This window comes from Drosophila willistoni, unplaced genomic scaffold (genome assembly GCF_018902025.1).
Source record: "Drosophila willistoni isolate 14030-0811.24 unplaced genomic scaffold, UCI_dwil_1.1 Seg171, whole genome shotgun sequence".
NCBI classification, from domain to species: Eukaryota; Metazoa; Arthropoda; class Insecta; order Diptera; family Drosophilidae; genus Drosophila; species Drosophila willistoni.
Window position 1 is genome coordinate 733,180 of NW_025814133.1, and position 11,684 is coordinate 744,863.

Consider the following 11,684-nt stretch of genomic DNA (forward strand, 5'->3'; position numbering starts at 1 on the left):
AAATTGCCGAAGAACACCCTTTCACTGTGGGAACAATCTCTGGGAGATAAGACTGCCATTCCAGAGTGGCAAATGATGGACGATTTCCTCACTGAGCGGTTTCGTACGCTCGAAGCAGGTGAAAATACAACTGCAATGGCTATTTCGGTTCCCACGTCGAAACCTCCGCGAAATCCGTTTCCAGCCACCCGAAAGGCTAATACATTTGAAGCCATGGTGACACCAAACCAGAATCCTGCGGTGCGTCGATGTCCCTGCTTCCTTCAGATGCCGGTGCCAGAGAGGGTGGCATACATAAAGAAAAAGTCCCTTTGTCTGAACTGTTTCGCAAGAGGACATCAAGTAAAATATTGTCCGAGTCAGCACAATTGCTTCACGTGCAAGGGGCGTCACAATACGCTCTTGCACAAGGATGCCCGACCGGAGAATAGTCCAGCGCCGGTCCCAGCTCAGCCCAGTTCTCACAATATTGTCCGGACTTACTTTACCTCTGAGGCAAGGTCCTCACGAGATAAGTTGCTAGGTACAGCCATCGTGGACCTTTGGCACAAGGGCACTACTTATGCTTCACGGGCGCTATTAGACCCGGATTCGGAAGCCAATTTCATATCCGAAAGAATGTTCCGGCTCATGAAGTTACCATTCCAAACTGTCAGGGCCGAAGTGACAGGCATTAACGGAAAGGCGAATAGAACCTTGAAGGTCCGTCACATAAGCATTCGGTCATCGCATGGACCTCCAGTCCAGATAGAATAAGAAGCTTTTGTCTTGTCCCAAGTGGCTGATGATTTGTCGTCATGTACGATAGCCCAAGCCACACTGGAAGGAATGCACAATATTCCTTTAGCAGACCCCTCCTTCAGATCAAAGGCAAAGATCGATCTACTTCTTGGCATTGATGTCATACCAGTGGTGACCCTTTTCGGCATCCGGACCGAAGTGTGCGGATCTTTAATGGCTCAAGAGACGAGATTCGGTTGGGTCATGTCAGGCCCGTTGCAAGGGGTCCCCGTTAGCTCGTGTGTCGCGTTTACCACGAGGGTCGCTGTTAGCAGAGAGGAGGCACTTGAAACTCTTCTCACAAAGTTTTGGGAGGTGGAGGATCTACCGGGCAAACCGGTAGAAGATTCTGATTCTGTTTGTGAGGTTAATTTTCAGAAGACCACAAGAAGAGATGTTTCGGGCAGATATACGGTCTCACTTCCGTTTCGAGATCCAACCAACATCAACCTTGGTCATTCCAGACCAGGGGCACTGGCTCAGTTCCTAAAAAACGAAGGCCGGCTCCTAAAAAATATTCCGGCGAAAACGGAGTATGACGCCGTCATCCAAGAATATTTGGACTTGGGCCATATGCGTCAGGTGCCATTTGACGGCAGTAATGACAATTTTTATTTGCCACATCATGCAGTTTTCAAGCCCGACAGCACCACATCAAAAGTACGGGTAGTCTTTAACGCCTCTAGCAAGTCCACAAACGGAGTAAGTCTCAACGACATACTTTACCCTGGTCCGGTACTTCAGTCCGACCTCACTACTCAGATTCTCAAGTGGCGTTTTTTCCGGGTAGTTTTCAATGCCGACATCACAAAAATATACCGCCAAATTATGGTCGATCCAATCCATACACCATTTCAGAGGATCCTGTTCCGAAATAAAGAGGGGCAACTTGGTGATTACGAGCTGAATACCGTCACGTTTGGCATTAACTGTGCTCCGTTCTTAGCCATCTGAGTACTTCAGCAACTCGCAAGTGATGTACAATCCAAATTTCCTTTGGCTAGCGATATTATCAAGTCCTATATGTATGTCGATGATATCCGGGCAGGGGCTCACAATGAAGCAACGACAATCGCAATGGTCAATGAACTTCAAGACGCTCTTGGTTCAGCTGGCTTTCCTTTGCGCAAGTGGACATCGAATGTGAAGAGCGTGCTCAGTTGCATTCCAAAGTGTCATCTGCTGAATGCTGATTTCCTTGATATCGAAGAGGCTAGCACAACAAAAACACTGGGAATCCGATGGAAAGCGACTACGGATGAGTTTTATTTTGTCATCTCACCCCAAGATATCAAGTCAGCTTATACTAAGCGAGAAGTCCTCGGGCAGATCGCCAAGTTATTCGATCCCGCTGGCTGGCTGGCTCCCTTTGTAATTCAAGCCAAGGTGTTTATGCAAGAGCTTTGGCTACAAGAGCTAGGGTGGGATGATCAATTGCCCAGTGAACTCCATCACAGGTGGCAGGATTTTTCAAAGAGCTACTCCTTCCTTGACCAGATCCGAATTCCACGCTGGGTTCTCCATGATCCAAATTCCGACATTCAATTCCATTGTTTTTGCGATGCGTCACAGCGGGCTTATGGTGCCGCAATTTACGTGCGCGTTAGCAATGACCAAGGCATATCGTGCTGCCTTCTTGAAGTGAAATCTAGAGTAGCCCAGGTTAAAACGGTTTCATTGCCCCGCCTTGAATTATGCGGAGCCACGCTTTTAGCTGAACTGGCAGCGGCAGTTCTTCCACAACTTCCAGTTGATAATGCGGAGGCATTTTATTGGTCAGACTCCACCGTCGTACTGTCGTGGTTAAATAAGCCACCCTGCACATGAACCACGTTTGTCGCAAATCGGGTAGCAAAAATTGTGACGTCAACAAATAGCTCCCCATGGAATCACGTCCGTTCAGAAGACAATCCAGCAGATCTCCCTAGCCGCGGCCTGAGTGCGCAAGAACTTGTACACAAGGATTTGTGGTGGCACGGCCCACCATGGCTACGGGAACCACAAGAGTCCTGGCGGCGAGCGACACCACTCCCACTAGACACTACCTTGGAGAAGCGGGTAGTGAAGGTCCACGTCGCGATCGCTAAGCCAGCCAACGAGATACTGTGTCGTTTTTCCAATCTGGCACGTGCCTTACGAGTGGTAGCATATGTGGTCCGTTTCGGCAGAAGGTGTCGTAAACTTCCAAACGACTACTCCGGGGAGGTGACCTCTAGCGAGATCAATCAAGTACTCCAGGCGTTGATCCGAGTCACTCAGCGTGATTACTTCCCGACGGAACATCGGTGTCTACAGCAGAAGAAATCTCTGCCCACGTCCAGCACCATTCCCAACTTGAATCCTTTCATTAACGCATCAGGTGTGATCCGAGCTTGTGGGAGTGTGCAACAAGCAGCGGCTCTTAGTTACGATGAGCGTAACCCCATTCTGTTGCCAGTAGTAACCCCATTGTCACGACTGTTGGTGCTTTTCACGCATCAGATCTCTCTCCATGGGGGCAGTCAACTGGTAGTCCGTCTCATCCGACAGAGATACTGGATTCCAAGACTGCGGAATCTAGTCAAATCGGTGGTCAATTCGTGCAAGGTCTGTGTGATTTACAAAATACGGTTGCAATCACAGCTAATGGGCACCCTTCCGTCCCAGCGAACTACTTTCGCACGTCCTTTCACGACCACCGGGATAGATTTCGCAGGTCCTTTCGACCTCAAGAGTTTCACCGGCCGCGCTTGCCGCATATCAAAGGGATATGTGTGTGTCTTTGTTTGCTTTTCCATCAAAGCCTTTCACCTTGAGGCAACATCGGATTTAAGTACGGAAGCATTTCTGGCAGCGTTCGCTCGCTTTGTATCGAGGCGAGTGTGTCCCCAGCAAGTGCAGTCCGACAACGGGAAAAACTTCGTAGGTGCATCCAGAGTGCTTGAAAAAGATTTCCCAACAGAAAATCTTATCCCACTACAGCCACCAGAATCTGTCCTGGCATTTCATCCCTCCCGGGGCACCACACATGGGAGGGTTGTGGGAGGCTGGAGTTAAGAAATTTAAAACTCTGTTCTACAAGGCCACCTCCAACCAAAGGTATACCTTTGAAGAGTTCTCTACGCTGCTGGCTAAGGTAGAGGCTTGTTTGAACTCGCGGCCGATTTCTCCTATGTCGGAAGACCCCACCGATTCTCTTGCTTTGACCCCAGGCCATTTCCTGGTGGGCGGTCCATTGCTATCCGTGACGGAACCTAATATTAATGATCAGGTTCCGTCTATCATCAACCGGTGGCAGCGTCTGAAGGCTGTGAGTCAGCATTTCTGCACCCGATGGAAAGACGAGTATCTAAAGGAGCTACATAAGCGCAATAAGTGGCGATTCCCTTCTAAAAATCTTGAAGTGGGAGATCTGGTGGTACTCAAAGACGACAATCTTCCATTTAATGAATGGCGTCTCGTGCGAATCCACCAAGCATACCCTGGCAGTGACGGCAATGTCCGCGTCGTCGAACTGCGTACCGCTCGCGGTATTGTGAAGCGTCCAGTCGCAAAGCTGATCTTTCTTCCTCCAGAAGAAAGAATTCAAACTCATTACGTAAAGCTACAGTAGCGTCCAGCACTTGGTCCTTCCTCCCAATTAAGAAGGGCCGAGATGCCAGTAGTAATATGTGTATTGTATAGTCCTACATTAATCCGCTTTCTTCATTATTTGTCCCGGCAGCTTCCTGAACCAATCGATATCCCGTTTCCATGGCTCCGAGACCACGTTCAGTACAGGCATCGAAGAAGGAGCGCAGATGTTCGCGAGGAACTGAGTCCTTCCGTTGCCGAGTCTGAACGTGGAGAAGAGGATGAGTGCAGTGCTTGCAAACAAGTACTGCGCCAACTGCCTAGCCCACCAACACTCCGGCCGAAGCTGCTTGAGCGGTGATAGGTGCCGAATATGCAAGGAGGACCACCACACGCTACTCCACTTCCACGAGGAGCCACGTCGACGCACTCCATGCTCCGTCGTACGCCGAGCCACCCCTGAGTCCTCCAGACGAAGGGTCGCACCAACGCCAGCCTCCGATCCTATGCTGACATTGGCCACACTGCTGCAGCACCGCAATCCACATCTCATGCCCACGGCGATGGTACGTCTCGAGACGGGAGGGAAAACCTTCGACGTGAAGGCCCTCGTGGACCCTTGTTCGGCGGTATCGTCGATGGCGACGTCCCTGGCCACCGCCTTTAAATTGACAGCCGTCAATATTGGGGCGGAGAAATCGGTGGCAGCAGTGATCCGGTCCCCGATCAGTTAAGGATGGCGATTGGAGGCGATCCTAAAGGTGGTCGATGGCTTGTGCTGCCGCACTCCAAGCTCTCCGGTGGACCCGCAAATCGCCAAAAGGTTCGAGGGCATCGTCTTGGCGGATGACACTTTCTACCAACCGTCGTCGGTGTTGGCGGGCGGCCGATTGCGATGCGCACAGTCTTTGGCTGGACCCTGTCCGGAGAGTGCCATTAGACTGCCTGGGTCTTGCACTCCTGCAAAGGGGGGAGCATGTTTAGGCCCAAACGGGCAACACAAGGGTTAAGGGAGGCGGGAGCTTTCACCTCGCGCCGCTCTCCCGATGATGCCCATCGCTCTCCCCACGAAAATAACTCCCCACACTTCGCTCCAAGCGGGGCTTGGTTCCCCGCTCTTAGTTAAGTTAAGTTTAGTTGAAAATTTATCAGTGAATAAAACATACACGTGAAGAGGAATTGCGGCGTTACCCCACTTTTACTTTGCGAAGGAAATTTAGGGAGAATTCATTTAGCTGCCCCCTTTACCAAGGAGATTCAACCCCCCTACAGAAACACTTAGTATCTCTACCTTTGTAATCTCACTCCGAGGTCCACCCAATTTATGTGTTGGTTGCGACAACCTTTAGTCACTGGTTTATGTGCTAGTGCCTATATATATATAAATAAATAAACATTTAATAACTTCAAGAAACACTAACGTCTTTCATTGAACATTTTGGTGACCCCGACATTGGCGGCTCCAAGTTAAAAGAGTAACAGACTTGGTGAAACCGTCATCAAGCGAGAACATTTGGTCAACTCAGGCGACCAATCTCTCAACAAAAAGGAAACTGGTCAACTAGGCGACTACTCTCTTTGCACGCTTTGGACACGACAATCCTAAGCGAGGGCACAAATTGATGAACATCTCACATCAATCTGGGGTCCCGACTAAAAACATCGCAATTGATTAACTTGGCAATCATTGCGGCAAAAACAATTTATTGCAAAACTAGGAGTTGGTTTTCCGCAACGGGGTAGCAGTGCATACCCATTGAATAAAAGTTGATCAACTAGGCGATCACTTTATAAAAAACATTTAACAACGATTTGTGTTAACGAGGCGACCAAATGTAAGAGGACTTCTTACCAAGCTCTCCAACCTGTTCTGTGATAGCCAAACCTTTTCGGCTGACATATTAGCTTTCTCTGAAACTTGGCTTAACTCCTCTGTTTTGGATAATGAAATTCTTTCTAATAACTTTATTTCTTATAGGCTTGATCGTGTTGGTCGTCATGGCGGTGGAGTACTTATTGCTGTCAACTCGAATCTGTGTTCAAGTGTTGTGCCGATTGATCTGCCCTTAGGTGTTGAGTTTATTTGCGTCGAAATTACATGTTCCAACTTTAGCTTATATATTTCTTGTTCATATATTCCTCCAGCTTCTGATATAACGACCTATATGCATCATGCTGATGCTTTGCAAACTATTTTTAATCGCCTTAAAGATCGCGATTTCCTTATAGTTTTAGGTGATTTCAACTTGCCTAATATTTCTTGGCTTGTTGATGATAATCTATCTCTCTTAATTCCGTCATCTCAACATGTTTTTCTTGATAGCCTACTTGAATGTCCGCTATATCAGTTGAATTCTTTCCTTAACTCTTCTAAAAGAATCCTTGATCTTGTTTTTGTCTCTGATCCCACTGTTAGTGCTGTATCCCGAACACAGCCCCTAGTGAAACCTGAAGATCCTTATCACCCTACCATTGAAGTTACTATTTCTTACAATTCCGTTGCTAATTTATTTAATAACATCGCAAATTCTCGTCGTAGATGTTTTCGTAAAACGAATTTCAATCTTCTTAATAGCCTTACTTTCTCTTTTGATTGGTCATTTCTATTTGAGTGCTGCGATATAGATCGTGCAGTGAAGTTTTTCTACTCTGCTCTTAATTCTCTAATTGATAAATGCATTCTTTATGTGAATGTCTCTACCGTCTCCAGCGCGACCAGACTGGTTCATACGTAGGCTCTCTAATCTCCGTAACATTAAATCGAGATATTTTAAAAGATTTAAAAAAACTGGTTCGCGACTTGACTATGCAAATTACTGTATTGCCAAATCTCAATTTTGTCTTTTAAACACTCAATGCTACAATAATTATATTGTTCGCTGTAAGGTTGAATTTTATAAGAACCCCAAAAGATTTTACAACTTTGTTAATTCCAAAAGACGCTCTAATGTACTACCCTCCACCTTCAGACTTAATGACCAGACTGCTAATAATGATTCAGATATTGCAGATCTGTTTGCTAAATTCTTTCAGTCGACTTATTCTACTACTGTTTCGGAACCCACACCCTATCCCTTTTCAATCGCACATTTAAATTGTATGTTTTTTCTTGTATTACTGACGACTGTATTATCTCTGGCTTGTCATCTATGACGTCTTCCTTCGTTCCCGGTCCTGATAATATACCTAGTTGCATCCTTAAAATGTGTTCGAATTCCCTATCTAAGCCTTTATCTCGGTTATTTTTTATATCGAGTGAGACTTGTACCTTTCCCGATATTTGGAAAGAGTCTTTTATTATTCCGCTTTTTAAAAAGGGTAGCAAATCGGATGTTTCTAACTACCGTGGCATTGCCAAACTTTCGGCCAATACCAAAGCTGTTTGAGAAAATTATTACGTCTTCCCTTCAACACCCATCCAGATCCACTATTTCTCCTTGTCAGCATGGATTCATGAAAGGTCGTTCGTCGCTTACTAACCTTTTAGAATTGACTACAAGGGTAATCACCATGGCTTCCGTAAAAAGTGTCAAACCGATGTTATTTATACTGACTTTAGTAAGGCTTTCGATACGGTTGATCATTCTATGCTTCTCGCGAAACTTAACATAATGGGTTTTTCCCCAAAACTGTTGGCTTGGTTAAAGTCGTATCTTATTGGCAGAACCCAAAAGGTGTCTTTTCGTTCCTCGATATCTAAAACTGTTCGAGTTACGTCAGGTGTACCCCAAGGCAGTCATCTGGGCCCCCTGTTATTTACACTGTTTATAAATGATTTGCCTTTGGCCTTGGCTCATTCACGCGTGCTCATGCTTGCGGATGACGTCAAGATTTGTTATTCCTATAATGATCCTTCTTTCCAACAGTACTTGCAATCAGATCTCGATGCGTTCTGTGATTGGTGCCACGTTAATAAATTACACCTTAATGCCTCTAAGTGTTCTTTTATGACTTTCAGTCGTTTGTCTCCGTTCCTAGCTCATTACTCTCTTAAGTCTGTTCTGTTAGATTGTGTACCACCGTTTAAAGACTTAGGCGTGATGTTTGACCCAAAACATTCATTTAATGTTCATATTTCTTCTATTGTCAATAGAGCATGCAGCCTTCTTGGCTTCATTAAACGTTGGGCCAAAGAATTTGATGATCCCTATGTAACAAAGGTTTTATACACTTCGTTAGTTCGCCCTACTCTAGAATATTGCTCGCCAGTGTGGAATCCGCAATATGATGTTCACCAGCGTAGTATTGAATCAGTACAGAAGCAATTCCTTAAGTTTGCGTTACGCGGTCTTAATTGGGACCCGAGTCTTCGCCTACCTTCTTATTCTAGCAGACTTCTTCTTATTAATCTTCCTTCACTTTACAACCGTAGGCTCGTTTTTGGCATTCTCTTTCTCCATAAACTAGTCAACGGCGAAGTCACTTCGACTAATTTACTAGATACGCTATATTTTGGTGTTCCCTCACGTCGGACCAGAAACTTTTTTCCTATTCACCTTAGTAGATGTCTGACTAACTATTCTCTTCATGAAGCTTTTCGTGTTCTTTGCCAATCTTTTAACAACCTTTCTCACCTAATTTCTCTTCCTCTTTTCCATCTATTTGGAAGGAGTCGTATATTATTCCTCTGCATAAAAATGGCAAAAAGTCCGAAGCCTCTAACTATAGGGGTATCTCAAAATTGTCCGCTATTCCGAAAGCTTTTGAGAAAATTATAACTTCTCAATTGCAACATTTTTGCAGCTCTATTATTTCGCCATCCCAACATGGGTTTGTGAAACGTAGATCTACAACCACTAACCTTTTAGAATTTACATCAATAATTATCAAGGGGTTCAAAAATGGTAAACAAACTGATTTCATATACACTGACTTCAGCAAAGCCTTTGATTCCGTTAATCATACCCTATTACTTTCTAAGCTGAGCGACATTGGGTTTCCATCCCTTTTCCTTTCTTGGGTTCGAGAATATTTAACAAATAGAAAACAGAAGGTACTTTTTAAGTCTTCTTTTTCCGTTTCCATTTCTGTGACTTCTGGTGTACCTCAAGGTAGTCATCTTGGCCCTCTGCGCTTCACACTATTTATTAACGATCTTCCATCAGTCATTGTTCATTCGCGTGTGCTTATGTATGCTGACGATGTCAAGCTTTGTCTTACTTATAAAGATACAGATTCATTTAGTCGGCTACAAGCTGATCTTAAAAACTTTCAATCCTGGTGCCAGTTTAATCTATTAAATCTTAACACTACCAAATGTAAGGTAATGACTTAAGTGACTCTCCTCAACTGGTCACTTATTTTCTAAACAACAGCCCTTTAGAACGTCTAAATAATATGAATGATTTGGGCGTACTTATGGAGCATAAGTTAAATTTTAACACCCATATTTCCACCACGGTCCCAAAGGCCATGAGTGTCCTGGGTTTCATTAAAAGATGGTCAACAGAATTTGATGACCCCTATACAACTAAAGTTCTTTTTACTTCGCTTGTCCGTCTTTTTTTAGAGTATGGATCTTGCAGTTGGTCACCTCAATATGAGTCGCACCTGATTAGACTAGAATCCGTTCAAAAGCAGTTCTTGCTATTTGCTCTTCGTGGCTTAAACTGGGATCGCAATGTCAATTTGCCTTCGTATTCTAGTAGACTTCTCTTGATTAACCTTCCGTCCCTAACTAACCGTAGAATTATGCTTGGTGTCATTTTTATGCACAAGCTCCTAATTGGTGATATCGACTCGCCTGAGTTATTAGCTCAGGTGAATCTGTCGGTACCATGTAGACAGAGTAGACATCCTTTGATACCTTTATCCCTTAGTCGTTGTTCTTCTAACTATGCTATGCATGAACCTTTTAGGGTCCTCTGCTCTGATTACAATCTTCTATCCCCTGTAATCGGCTCAGAGTTTTCTATTAATATGCTTAAAACATCTATCCTATCCCATTTAGTTAGATAGCTATAGTATTATGTGTTTGTCTGTCTTTTCTATTGTGTATTTTGTCCACGCGATTCGTGCCGTGCGTTATACGGCTGCACCTCTCGGTCGGTCGGGTGGGAGGTGGGCAGTTATCTGCTTGGGCTCGCGCGTAACAGGCTTTGTCCTGGTGTCGTAGGGGCCACTTGAACGTACTGCGTATAGTATCGTCAACGTCCGCTATAAAAAAAAAAGTGCTTAATTTATATATAAAAAATAAAAAAAAAATATTAATAGAAATTAACATATATATCATCAAACAAGCAAACCATCAAACGAAAATTCTTTTAATAATAATAAAAAAGTTCTTATATAATAAAACTAGAAAATAACTTCAAAGGGATGTGGCATGTTCTATAATATCAAGTGATCACTGTACTCAGAGAAATAAATTAATAATATTATAAACATATTATATCACTTTGTTACAATATTTACACATAGCATGGTGCTGAGTCGGCGAATCCCCAATATGCAATATGATACATCATCACCCTTCCACTGCGGCGGTATACGTATATACTTATATACATACATACTTTTATGCAAGCATGCATACTTATATACATTCATACATTTATACATAAACAGACCGCTCCTCTGCCGGCGTCACTGGCAGCGCAGCTACGTGGTCTTAGCTATACTTGACCATTGTTAGCGAATTAAGAATCATTCAATAAAGACAACTTAAGGTAAAAACGACAAGTAAAACGGCTCCCTTTATTTTGGGTTGAGCGAGTATAACTTTACATCCTATCCCCCATTTCTCACCGACTAATTTGAGCCGAGACCAGCGTGTACTGTCGATAGGTCCTACCAATATTCAACAGCTCACACGTGATATGTTACAGTTAGTTAAGTATTCATAGTTTTATTAATTGAAGGGGTCGGAACCGATATAGATGTGGAGACCGGCAAACGCAAGGACAAATCAGAAGTCTGTTCTCCTGCCTTCTTACGCTTTCGAGACTTAGTCAGTAGCATTGAACTACTAAACTGAGACTCGACAGCTTTAAACTCTTGCGAGAGTTTAAGAAAACTGGCGAACAGACTCCTCAGGTTATCCTTTGTTTCCCGCATGAAAAGTTCCATTTCATCTTCCACGATCCGGCACGACTCACATCCCCATTCGAGACCCTTTTTTTGGATCTAAACGATTTCTTACCCTGCATGTAAAGCCAGCGCACTTAACATGTTTTACACAACCAACAGTAAATAAAACTATTCAGGGCTGAGGCTGGCTACAAAAAAATTTTAACCGAATAGACAGGCATTATGAGGTAATAAGAAGGAATAATCAGAAGCCTATAAGAATTAGTAACCAAACCAATAAAAATGAGAAATGTTTTGGTATTAAAATATATAACTCACTCTGA

General features: G+C 44.1%; 1 protein-coding gene across 1 annotated transcript; it reads left to right on the top strand.

The window, feature by feature from the left end:
• The first annotated feature begins 2,603 nt into the window (after positions 1–2,603).
• LOC124461007 lies at positions 2,604–4,372 on the top strand. The gene is made up of 3 exons (XM_047012596.1): positions 2,604–2,628; positions 2,684–3,531; positions 3,722–4,372. Exons 1-3 carry the CDS (start codon positions 2,604–2,606, stop codon positions 4,370–4,372), a joined length of 1,524 nt encoding a protein of 507 aa, XP_046868552.1.
• The last annotated feature ends 7,312 nt before the right edge of the window (positions 4,373–11,684 follow it).